We start from the raw sequence: 16,221 nt of genomic DNA, 5'->3' as shown, positions 1-16,221 counted from the left end.
CTCCCTCTCTTTGTGCAGTTCTGATATGCAGATAGGCTGACATTAAAAAGGGTTCCCATGGAGACAAGAAGGGCCTGTTGACGTCGCCAGGGACAAGGCAAACACCGATGCAGATGCTCCATGCAATACTGAAAAGCTGGCCCAGAATAAACAGGCAGCTAGCATTTGCATATGACTTGTTTTCTGTCTAAATAAAGATACACAAGAAATGCCTGCTATATTTACACACTTCAGATCTTTTTATGGCAACTTTTGGCAACCATGACGAACTTATCTGCTTGTCATGGCAAAGAAAACATTACTTGACAGTGCTTTGCGAACACCAATCAGTGTCAGACCTGTTAAATGTATGATATGCTGAACATTTTAATAGTAAGTGCTGAATGTAAGAAGGAGGAGCTCTCACTTCTTTAACCTTGATTATGGAGAAAGTGAAGCCAAGCCAAGCATTTAGCTCCCTGGTGAGGACTCTTTATTGCTATCCAACGACTGCTGGTTGTATGCATTCAAAACATTACGCCATGGAACTATCCCTGCAGAATTTATACTGCTTGTTTCCCCTAATGCACTACAACATCTCTGTGTCTCCCTGGAAAAAAAAGCCCTTGACTGTAATTGCTCTTTTGCACCGGTCTCCATGAAAATGGATTTTCAAATGTAAGTCTCCTTCCACCCCCAATCCTTTCTCTCCTCCCTCCCCGATCTAATTTGAACCAGAACGTTGTTATAGCCATGCTTGTTATTCCCCTCATTATGTGGTGAAATGGAAAAAACACAAAAGCACCTTTTGAGATTCCAGTCAGGAGAAGTCTTTTTCTCTGGACTGGACCATAATAAGAGGGACCTGGTTCCCACTCATCTGAATTCTTCCAAAATAATTGAGGTGTTGTACATAGACCTGCTCCTTTTTTTTTTTTTTTTTTTAAATCAATACAACCATGTGGGATTAAAGTACTTGGCTCGATATCTCATAAAAAATATTAATAACCCAAGTCTGAGCACAAAACACGCTGAATCATGCATGTTTTGGAATTTGGGCTTTTGTTTGTTTCACACAATTACCCACATAAATCAGAACTGAGCAGTTTGTTTTTAAGAATTACCTTTTCAGAGGGTGTGTGGGAAACACACAAAAAATCAGTTTACAATGGAAGAAAGAAGCACTGCATTGCTGATCAGAAACAAAACAAAAATCAATTTAACACTGGGACCAGTTAAGAGGTCAGCAAAGGTTTAGGACAGAGTAATGACAACCGTTTAATATTAATAATAATGCAAAGCTATGGTTGCCAAGTCCAGTTGCTTTTGACTGAAATTGCTTTGGGGATAACGATGACCTGGACAAGTGAGAATATTCACAGGCCTAAAGCTTGCAAAATGACTCAATGAACTCCCAACTTTGATGAGTTTCTAAATTATAAAAGAAGGTCTCATGCAGGAGAAATGTGACACATATTAACAGTCCAGAGAGATTAACATCAGCCATGAAATCTGCTTTCTGAGGTTCACAGGCATATGGGTGATTTTTAAATTAAAACACTGGACAGGCCGAGTCGTGTTACCAGCCTGGGAACAGCACAGGGATGGCATTCTCAAGCACGGCATGCATGGGAGCTGAGGAGAGATAGGAGATGGGAGTATGCTGGAAAAGGAAGATAAAGGAGGAGCTTGATCAAATTTTCTCATATTCAGGAAATGACTGAACATCTGATTTCCAGTATGACTAAAGCACAACAGACTTTCTTTGAGTATGTCGAGAAAGAAATCATTAGTATTCCACTTACGCCGGTGAACACCTATGTCTTCTCACACAACTGTAACATAATCGAGTTCTGCTATTTTTCACAACATATGCTAATGAAAAAGAGAAACCTGAGAGGTCTGGCCCTAATGTAAGACTATTAAGCTCAAAGTATCTGTTATTCTTTCATGATTCCATAGACTAAACAGTGCTAAGAGCAGTCAGTCAATGGTGCCTTTGTATATTGAACACTTAATGTTGTGAATAATTCATGCCGTGCGGTTAAGTTTGGAGAGGTGCTGTGGAACAAAATGACTAGAGGGCAGGTAATTGTTATCGATTCCCCCGAAGCCTCTCTCCTGTTGAGAGTGGCGTGGAGAGAGGGGCTCCGGGACTCTATCAAAACCACAAAATAAGCCCTGTCTCCACTCTGCATGCTGCTTGCTGGATACCTATAAATTTAACTGCCTTGACAAAGTGCCCAAGGATAGCAGAACCTGTCCAGTCAATCAATATCTGAGCAAACTGGCACAGAGTCAGCGGGCTCTCGGGCTTCCTGGCAGCAGTGCTGGGCTAATGCTGCTGCCATGATGGCTGATCATCCCCCCCGTCAGCACACTGCCAGCTCATTCTTAAATATTCTATAGGTCAGCTCTTTGAGCAGCAGTGTATTTCAGAAGCTACAAGTGAAGGATAATTTCCAAAACATTAGCTCTCTGTTGGACAATGTCAGTGTCATTAACTCTATAAGATTAACTCTAAAACAGAGTTTCAGTATATAAATGTGTGGATAAAGGTCCAAATCTCCTGGTATTGACTAACTGCTTCCTTAATGTTTTAATGATTAGCTCTTACACAGTAAATTAGATGTATTTTTTTTCAAATCTCTCAAAACACAATATAATAAACATATTAAAAGTGTATTTTCTACAGGGCCTTCTGCTGCAACACCACACACAGATGTTTGTCTTCCTGTTACACTTACAAGTCCCTATCACATCTTTAAGTCTCTGGATAGAGGATGCCCATGGCGATAAAACAGATCTAATCCCTTAAGAACGTTTTGTCAGTTTTGATAGCCATGCCTCTCAGTGGGAGAGATGCCTAAATACCTGACAAATCTGGTTGCCACCTGAATACCAGAGTAATCCATCACACACCTCTGATGGGCCTACAGAGGAGGATGGAAAGTCTGAGGGTGAAAGGAGCCAACGTTTTTGGTGGATGTGGTTGACAATGACAAGCATGGGTGTAGTTGGGAAGAATGCACAGCTACATAACACAACAGAGATCTCATAATGACTTAAGCAAACTTCACAGGGAGTCCTTGTGTGTCTTGGCAAGGCTAATCGAAACACAGTTTGAGGGAGTGGCATTGGAAGGCATGCATGAACTATTTAGGGATACATGCAAAACACGACACATTTACACTATGACAGATAAGGGTTTTTTTGTTTTGTTTGTCAGGGTAGGGATATCAGTGTCTCCATCAGAGTGTCTGGGAAGAATGGTTGACCGCACCTAAAATCTTCATCAAATTGAATGGGTGGATTAAAAGTGAAAATAACCAACCTTCACGCTGATCTGTTTGCGGATGAAGTGATTTGATGGAGGTGAGCGATGGAATGAAAAGATACAAAGTGGAAGGAAAGACAAAACAGTGAAACAGAACAGTGTTTCCGTAGACACAGTGGAGGTTAGTGGCATGGCACAGACAGGCAAAGTAATGCATACATACAGTACCAGGGAGGGAGACTCACTTTTACAAATTATGTAGTATCATTTTTCATTGGCATCTTTTTCAATTGGTATTGCAATTTACAAATAACATTGTCTATATCTATATTATCAAATAAAACTCAAACACACACTTACTGCATCATTCTGTGACTGTGTAGTTACATCTGTTTAAGTTTTTATCATTAAGGATGGGCTAAAAGGGCATTTCTCATACCAAGAGTACTTGTTGATGTAAAGGATGCTAGATGTGCTTCTGTACCCACTCTTTTTTGTCATAAAAATGTCCTGAATTTATTATATTTTGTTTCCCTCCCTGACACACACAAACACATAGAACAGAATGAAGATATTTTGGTCAGAGAAAAGCCTGACTGCAGCACTTTATCCTCTGTGACATATTGACATGTCACATGGATATATGAAGGAGTGCCAGCAGACAGAAGCTGACATCCCTCCTCCGTTGTGGGATAAGCAGTTGACAAATGAGCGCTCATGCACAATCACAGGACGCTTGTGATTCTGCCCACGCTGATGGAGTCCCCCTTTAGAGGACGGTCACCAAAAGAAAAGAGCGCACGCACCTGATCACCTACAAAAACACACACTCTTAATAGATAAGAAGTGGAAGGACACAAATAGATACATGGACAGGAAAGGAAAAACAATCGGTGATTGCAGTCTCAGACACCCCCCTCCCAAACAGAAATATGAGGACATCATTCTCTGGTGGCTCTAAAATGTCAAGACAAGGGTGGTCACGGTGGTGCTGGCAGTGTATTTGTGTACCTGCAGACAGGAATTGGATCAGTGTAGCTATGGTGAGTGGGAAAAAAAAAAACAGAAACACATTCGCAGAAACAAAACACCAACCCATAACAAGCCATTTACTGTAATGCAAGTCTGACAGGTGTGTGTGTGTGTGTGGGTGGGTGTTAGAAGGGGGGTTGATGGAGAATAATACCACAATTTGTAATCTTTTCATGTTGCCTTCAAGTAGTGCTATGAGTATTGACATTTCAAGACTATAAATTAGTGTTCGAACCATTGAGAGGAAATTCTTATTATAATAAGTAAATATTTTAATCAAGTGATAGATCCTTATAATGTAATCAAACAAAATTGTAATATTTTAAACATCACAATGCATTAAGAATTGTGACATTATTGTATTTATTTCTCCACAGGCCGAGCATCGTTTTAATTTTGTGCTTGAAGATTGAAATCAACCAAGCTGCTGCTACACACCAGAACTGTAAAATTTAACAGTTGTAAAATGATGGCAGTTTGCTTCCAGGACTTATGTTTACAAGTTTGAAAGCAGATGTTGTAAGCCCCTAAATCTCCCCTCTGGTGTCTTGGAATAAAAAAAACAAAACAAAAAAACAAAAAACATATTACAACAGGAAAGGAAGAGAGTGAGAGCATGTCAAAGGCCACTTATCTCGAGCCCCTCATGTTTTAAACCCAATCAAGCAGCCCTGTGATAGCACAGCCCCAGGTCTTGTCTCCTCATTCTCGCAGCAGTAACAAAGACAGAGTGAAAACAAGGCTAGAGCCTTTGTTCTCCATTCCAGACAAGTACATTTTTAAAAGGTTACGGTTGGTTTGATTTCTATCTCTCCACTGGTGTGGCGAGGTTGGCGGAAATGTTGGTGTTGGGGCCAACGGGTTGACAGCTACCTGGGTGGGTGTTACAGACTAGCTGGGCCTGGGGCCCCTGCTGGCGCCATGCCACACAACTACTGTAATTACCTCTGAGGGGGGAAAAAAGCTGCGTTTGCACCTGTGACAGACATGCCCTGATTAATAGATGGGACTTATATCCCTTCCTCGCCTTTGCTGTTTGGCTGACTACCTCATCTTGTCAAGATTTAAGATCTAAACCTTCCGGAGCCCACAGTGTTTAATCTGTAAATTTGATGCCGCTGTGGTCCTTGAGGATGATTTTAACTCAGATTCCTCTGATCTAGGAGGAGGTTATCTGTCTTTAGGAAGAACATTTTTTCTTGGATACCTTCCTTTAAGAAAAATACGTTTCTAAAATTAAGTAGCGTTCATAGTGAGAGAAACATTTGTTTTAAAAAATAGAAATTTAATGGGTCATTTCCTAAGCAGTGGTTTGTAATTCTTTTGGTTTATGGGAAACACTGGACACTAATTTAATTATTTTATCTTGATGGATGAAACAAGACAATGGAATCACTGATCCATCAAATAGCATGTACACTACACTACTGTATATGCTTTTAACAAAATTATGAAGTGATAGGAGTGTGTGTCTCTTTCTTACCCTGACACTTTCAACCCCCCCCCCCCCCTTCCTCCTCCACCCACACTAACAACAGGAGCCGCTATTCTGTTTCATGTACATCAGACATGGTGGTGTTATCCGCAGGGGCTGACCTAGACTACTCTCTCTTCTATACCAGCTTTTTCTAGATGGGTACAATGCTGCCCTTGCCCTGCATTAGTCTGCTCACGGAGACACCACAACAAAAACAAACCCTGAAACCCAAGACCCCTTCAAGCCTTTAGGAGCTCTGGGTTGTGCAGGGGGAATAATGGAGCCTTTCGATACAGTCAAAATAATAATAAAAAAAAGCAAAAGAAAGAAGGCCTGGCATGGCTTTCAGTGGCAGTGGAGGAAAAAATTCCAAGGCAGCTGTTTTCACAGAGGCCGCACCTGGCTGAATTTGCAGCCAAACAGGAGGTTGCGATTAGTTCAACTCATTGGTATGGGAAGAATGGCAAGGCAATGATAATGGTTAGAGAACTGGTTGAAGGAGAGTAAGGGAGAGAAATAGTGGTATAAATGGGGTCATCAAATGTGGAAATTACAATCCAATGCCCTGAGTTTTGGACAGCTGTTTTTGCTTAATACCTAATTAGAACTCTGCTCAGGTTAAAAGTGGGCGGGGCTATAGCATGCTGTAAAATACTCCATGCACTAATAGAAATCACACAGGTGCAATTAGTGAGAAAGATCTCAATTAAACAGCCTGCTCACACTCCTGAGAAGAGTTCAAATCAACCAAAATAACTGAAATCAACTATGTGGACATTATTGAGTGAACAGCATTCAGAATGAAACATACAAGATGTTTTAAAGGGTTGCATGGTTATTTGTGGTTTGCAAATGCTTGAGACAACTGAACTGATGGATGAATTCAAGAATTGAGAGAGACACTTTACCTCGTACGTAGAGATTTGCAGGAGCGGAGTAACGGGTCCCAGCGCTGTTCATGGCAACACATTCGTATTTCCCTTGGTCGGACTCCTCACTGTTCTCAATTTGCAGAGCTCCTGTGTAGAGGATTAACAAATTTAGCTGTCTTGACAGTTGTGCAATATGAGATGTAATTTGGCATTAAACCATAGCAGATATCTGTACAGTGACTCGCCAGAGAGCCTGTAGTCAACTTATCTAACCCAATTCATGTGTAATTAAGTGTCTCTGACATGCAGTTTTGTCAAGAAAATGCTTATGGCAACATAAGCATTTAGCTGATTTGGCAAGTTTAATGAAACTGCTAACAGAATATTTGCCTAGTTGTGTTTGGGAGAAAAAAGACCATAACTGAGGGTCAATTAGTCATCTGAAAAACATGTCACAATCATCAAAGTCTGATAAGGCGCACTGCTTACGAAAATAAAATGACAAACCAAAGTGTTTGTGTCATGGACGGTTATCCATCTCAGCTCAGATACTTGGACAAGGCTAAGCTATACTGCAGAATAATGAAAACAAAAGCAGAAGAATGGATAATATCTAAAGGACGAATCAACCAGCTGCCTAATATCAATAACTGCAATCTGTGTTTCGCAGAATTATGGGCTCAAGAGGAATGCTACTCTGACTAAGTATTCTGAGGTTCGAACTGAGAGTAAATAATGTTTCCAGATATCCTAATTGTTGAAATTGAAATTCAACCATATTTAACCAAAATGATTGAGTAAAGGCTAAACTGACGACTGAACTGTTCGTCTAAGCCATTATTTTCTTGATGTAAGATTTTGCTGAAAAGCTGGTGCCAATGTTGTTATGTTTTCCTCAAACATTGCTGAGTACTCATTTGGCAGTTAGGTCATACGAGTGTTCTTTCATTACCAAATATTTCACCATGTCTCACCGAAGCCCTCAGGGGAAACGCTCCTCTGCCAGATGGCTTAGATTAGTATTCACAATCCCAAGGAGCTGTAGTCATCAGACAGAAGGCTTACATGTTGTTTCTAACAAAGCATGAAAGCCCAGGAGGCCTGTCTTTGTGTGGTCACTTTGACACTCCGTGTCCATAACCATTATATAATCATTGGTAGTGAATTGTAAATGGCTGACATGAGACGAGAAAACAGAAAACTTACCTGCACCAAACAATAATAAAAATAAATGTTTAATAACAAAACGACCTGTCACATTTATCACATCTCCAAAACAGCATGGTACTAGCATGAAAGGCAGCCAGCCACCACCATGCAGTTTGAAAATGACAAAAATACTCAGCATAAAATGATGTCAGGATACATTTTTTTCCACATCATGCAGTATGAGATGAATGCAACAAACAGGTTCACCACCAACCAAAGGGGACTCGAATCAAGACAAGACCAAAGAAGAGAAGCTAAAACAGGGCGGGGCAGTAACATGTGATAGTATCACCTCAGATCTCATGACAACATATTTCCCCGAGGTGTTTGCTCTGCATGCTGAGCTCATCGTTGTCTGATTCAGCGCTGACATGCACCTGCATAGTAATGCTGGTGTCACCAATGTGTCAATTCGAACCCTCCTCCCATGGGAGAAAACAGTGAGAGTACTACAGGGATGTAGAAGGTTACTGCTATGGCAGTTGTCAGAGCGGCAATACCAAACCACTTCAATTACTACCAAACTACTCTTCTATGACCTCATTTCACTGTTTATGAGTGCAGGAATTACATAAGGAGCACAGAAGCTAAACTAACTTAACTTAAGGAGTTAAACATCCAGTTGAATAGGGACTGTATTAGGAGCCATGGACTTAGGGTCAGTGAGACAGACAGTTGGTTGCTCCAAATGTATTCAGCTTGCCCCAGACGTCCAGTATCTACCTCACTGCAGTTGAACGGAAATCATGCTTTCACTCAGGGGAATAGCACATGATTACCATAAAAAATGTTGAAGTTTCCACCTTAACAATCTCAACCAGGCATCCTGTTCCCATGCTGGGGGGCAATGCTGCATAGGCTGTATGCAAATGTAGCCATTTCAGTTTACATTACAGGCTGCATGGAGGAGACAGGTAGATCCTCTTGTGGCCACAGTGGCCTTTAGAAAAAAACTTGAAAGATTTTTTTTTTTCCTCATCAAATACGTACGGTACAATGTAGGGAAATTCTATCCCTGCATTTAACCTGCTCCATCTTAACCATTATGAGCAGTGAGCCACGGTTCAGTGTCTTGCTCAAGGACACTCATCGAGTGGCAACTCCTCGACCCTTTTCACTGAAAAGGCAAAAGATGCTTCTGCGTGAATGTTTGTGTATTGCGCTTTCATAAACGTGGCTCATAAAAAGAGTTAATTTGCAAGATAACACCTTGGACTTGGTTTTGCATTTCCATTCTCCTGGCACCAGGGTTGGTGATCATTTGTTTGTCAGGTAGCAGACAGCAGATAGGACATGTTAGGAAGAGACAAAGGGGGAAGTGGAAGATGGGTCGGCGCTAGAGGCGAGGATGAACCTGGTGATGTGGCGTTTGGTGGGGAATGCAAGGGTCTGATGTGGACGTGGGGGAATGGTGTGGACGTGATATTTTCCAACACACTTTATCATCCTTACCTCTAATTGGTGTACCACCTAGGTGGGAGTAATTTTGATGCAAACAGGGTTGAGAGATTAGTTAGTAATCCACTTATATCGGTGGGAGAGAAAAACATGGCTTCTGACAGACCACAGATAAAAAGGAAAAAAAAACACTGATACAGAGTAGAAGCCACTTCAATTCAATGTGACAAAGTTCAGTGTACTTCAGTGTACTGTATCAATGCTATGAAGCGAGCATATATTCTAGTCTGTACATGTTGTCTGTAAATGACCGAGAAAACTCGGCCTTTGAGAACGATCCCTTCTGTCAGACTAACACTTTGATATATGATGCTGCTACTTTTGTTTTTGTAGACAACAACTACAGCCACAGTCTGTGCTTGCTTCATAGTAGCATCAAAATAGCATTTCACTTAAGCAGATTTCTTTATGAAACTCTTTGTTGTTTAAAATGACCTTACTCTTTGTACGGACTGCATTTGTGCAGAAAGAAGTTAGTAGAATGGGAAAGAAATGAATGAAAGTCAAACACAGTAAATAGAATGATGCACAGCAACAAGAAATCAGGTCAGTTATTGACTTAAAAAGAAGTTAGTATCTCTACAGAATGAATGATTTGGGTGGTGTGAAAAGATAGACCAAAAGTGTCTGTGTGCTCACTAAAAATCGAGCAAATGTGATGCAATAAGAAGAACTGGGTCTGCTCTTTCTGTTAAACTGTGGCAGCAAATTAATATTATTTTTTCTGCCATAGCAAACTTGGCCTCATTTCAGGTCATGTGCAGTAATGTAAATTCTGATACGGCAGCAGATGTCAAGAAAAGGGTGGAGGATTTCAGGCATTCTCACTATTTGCAAGAAAGAAAACTAATTAAAAGTTTGTTGCTGGAAGTAAAAAATAAATTTAAAAAATCACAGTTTTAGGCACAGGTTTATTCTTGTTATGAAAAACATTATCAAGCAATTTAGCAGATGTGTTATTATCTAATTTATGAGAAATCTGTACCTAATTTGGTTTGTGCTTGCAAGAACATGGGCAGTCCAAGTGAACATGCTCCAGTGACCTGTATTCAGCTTCTGCTGGTAAGCTCTAGTGCCAGGCTTTCTCTGGAGTAGCTCTCATCTTTAATCTTTGGGGCCTCAGACCTGCAGCATGGCCTCACACTCTCTAAGTGAGGTAGATTTAGTAAAGAGTCACAAGAGTGAATCTTCTAAAAAGTCACTAATCTTTTCACCTTGCACCTTTAATCTGATCCATGTCAGACGAACACTGTTTATTTATCAAGTGGTCTGCTACTGTGAACAAAGAGCATAATAATTTATTTTTTGCAAGGTTGAATCCCAGCTAATGCATCATTGCCTGGCCTCATTGTCACCCAGCTGCATGCTTAAGAGGGGATTAAAGATGATTTAATATGGTGAAAAAAATATTTCTGTACTTTGGATGGCTACAAGCTCATGCATCACTGTCAAAGATTGCAAGAATGCAGAAATAACTTTATTCCAGTTTCTGTGTAACTTTATAAGTGGCTTCAGCTGCGAGGAATAAAATTCTGTCAAAACTCAGCTAACTAATCGATGTGAAAAACTTTGAATCAAACTTTCATGCCCTTTGTGATGAAAGAGAATACATAAAGTCATACATGACAACAAAGGCCTTCTGTGTTTTCACATCATCCTCATGTCTAGAATGTCTCCTGTCTGTTGGTATTTGAGGGCATATTGTATTCTGCAACTTGCCTTTGCTATATTTACATTTATCAGTGTGTCATGTAGAGGAACGCCTTCAAGAAATTGAATCAGATCAAATCAAATTGTACCTGAACGAAGCTGTTTAATGCGCCCGTTGCTGCTGCTGATGTCCACAGGAAGCATGTCCTTGAACCAGGATATCTCTGGGTCCGGGTTTCCACTGGCGGCACACAGCATGGTGGCAGTTCTGGTCCTTTCAACCACTTTCAGCTGAGGACCCATATCGATGGTGGGGAAGCCATGGGGAATCTGGTTCTCTGAAAATTTGGGAGGGCAGATTTTGAGTTACATGAGCCACACAGGGTGTGGAGTGACAAGAATACTGACAGAATAGGCTCTCAATTGCTGCAAGAGGCATTGAGTGCATGAAAGCTGTTGTGCTTGCAAGGACAGAGGTGAGGAAGAAAGAGAGCATGTACTTTTCAGGTGCTACAGGCCACACAGTTTTCAGGAACACACAAAAATAGTGCAAGAGCAGAATATGATAGATGGGAATGGAAGATCTGGTATGAGTTGGATTTCAAACTTGGTTTGAAAAAATTCTCTCATTGATTGTCATAGCAGGCTTATTACCCAGCACAGGGAGTCCCAGATTTAGACAGAGGAAGGATTGCAATCTGTCTCTGGGTGCCCATGCATAAACGAGTCGCCTTAGGCTTAGCAAGCTAAACAAACCTATTTGAATAATCCAACTCATCATTATGAATGCACCAGCATATCTATGACAACACATTAAGTTAAACCCTTAAAGAAAATGTTGGTATTCGAAGGTGAAAGGTTTTTCTCAAATATATAGTGACATCATATCATAAGATTAGTAAGTATGAACAATGTCTATCATTGACATTTAATGCTTAGAGGTTGTGTTTCTTTTGTGGAACACTTGCATTATAGCCATGAGCGTAAATAACTACCTTACAAAGGTAAACAAGCTAGGAACAAACTGTTTAGTCTGAGTTCTCCCTGCTATTCAGAATAAACAATCTAACTTTGTTAAGTTTGAGAATGCTTGTTGGTGGCAAAAACAGTAACAGAATTCTTATCTCTGATTAAAAAAAATCACATTTGTAAACAGGTTAACAGGTATACACAGTGTTTCTTATAAGCTACATTACATATCATGAGTGAAATGTTAAACAAAATACTGATCAGTATTTTTTCATTCTTTAAAGAGTGTCTAGAAGGGGACTTAATAAACTTTGATTAAAGAGACCAAATGTCAATTGCAAATCCAAAAAACACTGAACACCTTGGTCCTCGTTTTGGTCAATTAAGTTGCATTTATCACAAAAACTGTAATTGACAAGGCCTAACTGTGCTGTAAATCAGACCTACCTCCCATCCGTCCTTAATAAAGAGGAAACACAAATGGCCCTTGAGAGATCTTATTATCAGCTTGCTCTTAAACTTATAATCTCTTTTATCTCTGTTCTCATATGTAGATGTGTCCCTGGGGACAAAGTGCTAAGACGAAATCCATGGAACAGTGCTAATGATTGTAACTCCTGTCTTTGGTTTACCATGAGAAAATAACTGCAGGTTTGCAAAAAAAGAATGATAGTTGGTCTCCAGGGATGAACAAAATGAATTTAAGACAAAGATTTGTATTTTTAGGAAAGTTGAGGAAGTAGTGGGATTAGACTGTCACAAAAGTGAAACTGAACAATGCACTTAAAGTGAACTAATGATTACAGTGTATTCAAGAGAAGGTGTATCATGATAGGTGAGGAGAACAAAAATAAGGTGTGTTGCCGTACAATATTTAACCTCAAGCTGCCACCATGGACTGGTCAACAGTGTAGGGCTGGGATTGGAACAGTGTGCATTGAGAGAGCCAGCATTCTCTGCAAATTACCCTAATTATTTAAGTTGTTCACTCATCAGACACGAAACAAATACAGTATATTCTGTTACAGTGTCCATTGTGAGCTGTGTAACAAGTGATACAAGGTTGCCTCACATCAGTCATCATCTATGAAAAGAACAATACACAGTAGTATGTTGTATGAAGGAATACCTGAATTATAAGCATGTGGTGGCACAAAGTCCCAACAAATGCGCCTTTAAAACGTACTTCTGACTCATTTGTTGCTGACTATCTTTGTTCTACTCATGCATTTTTTATGCAAGTTTCTTAAGCAAACGTTAATAATGTTGACCTACGTTTTGTTTTTAGTGTCTCAAATTACATCAGCAAGAAGGCTGCCTAACTTAAGATGGAACCTAAGGGATGCAATGGATATGATTTTTCCTCTTCACTTGGCTTGTCTGAATCAAAAATCTATATGTAAACAAATATGGTTGGAGCATGAATAGGTGCATGGGTATTGTACTTTGTTCTGATCCCCAGAAGATCAGTTGTTCCTGCTTTCACCCTTGTGTTTGGCTTGTAGCCCGGGTCGTCTCATATTCAGATGTAGTTGACAGATCTCTGCACGGCCTCTTATCTTTTTGGCGAGCCTTACTTCCTGTCTGATGATATAGGATTTGTGTCCGACATCCCACCTGAAACCAGGATACCTCTACTACCGCACAATGAAGTAATACTGTACAATTTGAAATTATATGAATAATCGTAACAGTAGTGCTCTGTGTTCCTCTGTGGTTTGATCTCTCTAACCTTCAAAGAAAAAGAGAAAGGAAAAGGTGAGAGAGATCTAGATCTAGTAGAAAAACACCCTATGCAATGTTGAAGGTCCAGAAACTTGGTGGAAATTTAATTAATTATAGCAAACCTACAGAGAGCTGAACTCAAGTCTCACCTACTTACAGTTCACTTAGAACATGTTCATAATGGCCACAGATCACCTGAGAGGTGCTCGCTTTGTGCCTGCTGACATGGACCCGATTTTCTTATGTAGACATTCACTGGAGTGGGAAGCACAGTTGGCATGGGTTCAGGTAGAAAATCCAGTTAAAAATGCTTATCATAGATTTTTGTATACATTACATACAGTATTTAATGATTTAATTTTAGTAAAATTGTTAGTTTTAATGTTCAGAAGACATTTTTATGGATAATTAAAATGTTTAACGACCTTATCTTTGCACATCTGCAAGTCTGTTACTCAAATGATGAAACTGAGTAAGAACAAGTACAAAAACCTTGTGTTCCATTGATAAAGAGACATCTCAAAAATCTCTTTATATTGCCAAAAGATGGTGACTGATCTTTAATCAAGTGTCTGTACATTAAAGTCTATCTACAATTCCTCTGCTGATTCCAAATGTTTATTTCCATGTATTCATATTGTACACCTAACACGTGGTTGGGCTCCCCAAATCACTTTACCTCATAGACAGAAATTGGTGACGCCTCCTACAGTAGGTCTAGTATAAAGTATCTATATAGTGGACACCAATCGATTCAATGAAGCATGACACCAACCAATCACATCTTGTCACTTACCCCAGGGATTGTACTGAGGAGGATTGAGAAGTCTGTCATGCTTTATTTCATCAAAATCTTCCTCAAGATTTGTAACATACTGGTACTCACAGTGTCTTGCCTTATCATGGGTAAGGAAAAGTTATTTAGTTTTTGTGGAACTATGCCTTTCACTGAAGAAACTGTTATGGGTTATGTTCCACCAAAACCTCTTGTATTGCTCCCTAAAAAATATTTATGCTTAAGATTATTGGCAAAAGTCCCTGGGCTGTAAAAAATGCAAAGCATTGGTAAAACTGGGTGAAAGACTCCAGAGAAGTTATTACACGAGTCAGCGGCTCTGTCATATCAGGAAGCAAAAACAGGGAATACCTTAAATGGCAAACTGCTGCTGCAAAGCTTTACATGAATGTCTAGCTTTTATTTAATGTTGGCATTGCAGGTGAACATTGCAGGTGTCATTACTACTGCCAGACATTTTTCTTCACAGTATGTATGATGAGTGCACCATTGGTGTGTCGATTTTTGCCAAGATGGTAAATTGTATACATATGGAGGAGAGAGCATTACTTAGCTTCAATGTTATTTCTATAGTGTGTACTCTTAGGGGAACATGATATATACATGTGTACCGGTAGTTATTTTTGGAGCAACATAACCAGAAAGAATACAGAAAAAAACAGTTACATTTCTTTAGTAAAAAAAGAAAAAGAAAAAAAAAAGAAGAAGATTTAATTGGGACTACAAAACCTCCCACAGCCTGTTTAAGCCAAGTTAAAATGAAAAGATATTAGATGTTAAGATTTGAGCAGGAAGAAGAAGAAGAAGAAGAAGAAGAAGAAGAAGAAGAAGAAGAAGAAGAAGAAGAAGAAGAAGAAGAAGAAGAAGAAGAAGAAGAAGAAGAAGAAGAAGAAAAAGAAGAAGAAGAGGAAGAAGAAGAAGAAGAAGGAGAAAGTCTTCACTTATTTTTCAGTATTTCCAGCTCCAGTATGTGTCCCAATGTGCCATTGTTCTCTCAAGGGCCAGGCCACAGACTGAAGCGGAGTCTTTGACATGCAGACCCCTCACATTTCAACACCCTGTCGAAGGAGCCTAGGCTTGCACAGTCCCTGTGATTCAACTCCTTAAAAGCACATTCCAGAATTTTCCGTGTCTAAATATTAAAGTTAAGGATTTTTGAAGACCTTTGCAGGCCCAATTCCTACAAATTCAAGGACTCAACATAGTTTGATACATGGATCATTTTTATAAGAACTCGCAGGCTGGCACAAAATTCAATTAAAATTCAAGCACTTTCAATGACCCATGACCCCCATGTCTTTTTTATGTCTGTTTTTTTTTTTAAACTTTCAAAGCCTTGATATTTTTAATCTTCACAAACCTCAAGAATTTCTAGGACCTGTGGGAACCATTACATTCTTTTACAATGTTCAATCTTGTGATTTTTGTGCAAGACTTAGTTTTAATGATTTACCCTTTAAACCTATAAAAAAAAACTCTTTAAAAGGTTTAATGGTTCATTATTTAATTGGTTATGGTTAATTATTTAATGTATTTATTTTTTGTCAGAGTGTTAACATAATGATCAGTATGATAAGGTACAATCTCTCCAATAATTGCAAAATCATGCAGCCAACATCTAATATAAGTATATTTAGGTTAAAAAAAACAATAATAACTTAAAGTTATCTCTATACTCTATACTTATCAAAGGTCTTGTCAAGCTGAACTATAATTTCAAGCCTGTAGTTGAGCCCTTTTACTGCATCTCTTGCGGCTGGCCTTGTCTGCCAACTTG

General features: G+C 39.5%; 1 protein-coding gene across 3 annotated transcripts in view; it reads right to left on the bottom strand.

Annotated features, from left to right (window-relative positions):
- The window catches only part of LOC310957627 (receptor-type tyrosine-protein phosphatase F), a 166,785-nt gene that overhangs the window by 61,185 nt on the left and 89,379 nt on the right, over positions 1 to 16,221 (bottom strand). For all 3 annotated transcript variants that reach the window (XM_083928273.1, XM_083928272.1, XM_083928274.1), the window contains exons 5-6: positions 11,104 to 11,292; positions 6,674 to 6,784 (exon numbers count right to left, since the gene is read on the bottom strand). In XM_083928273.1, the coding sequence (XP_083784399.1) occupies positions 6,674 to 6,784; positions 11,104 to 11,292 (300 nt within the window). The remainder of the gene's footprint in view (positions 1 to 6,673; positions 6,785 to 11,103; positions 11,293 to 16,221) is intronic.

The sequence above is a fragment of the Echiichthys vipera genome, assembly GCF_963691815.1.
Source record: "Echiichthys vipera genome assembly, chromosome: 15".
Classification (NCBI taxonomy): domain Eukaryota; kingdom Metazoa; phylum Chordata; class Actinopteri; order Perciformes; family Trachinidae; genus Echiichthys; species Echiichthys vipera.
This window is presented reverse-complemented; position numbering and strand designations above follow the sequence as displayed.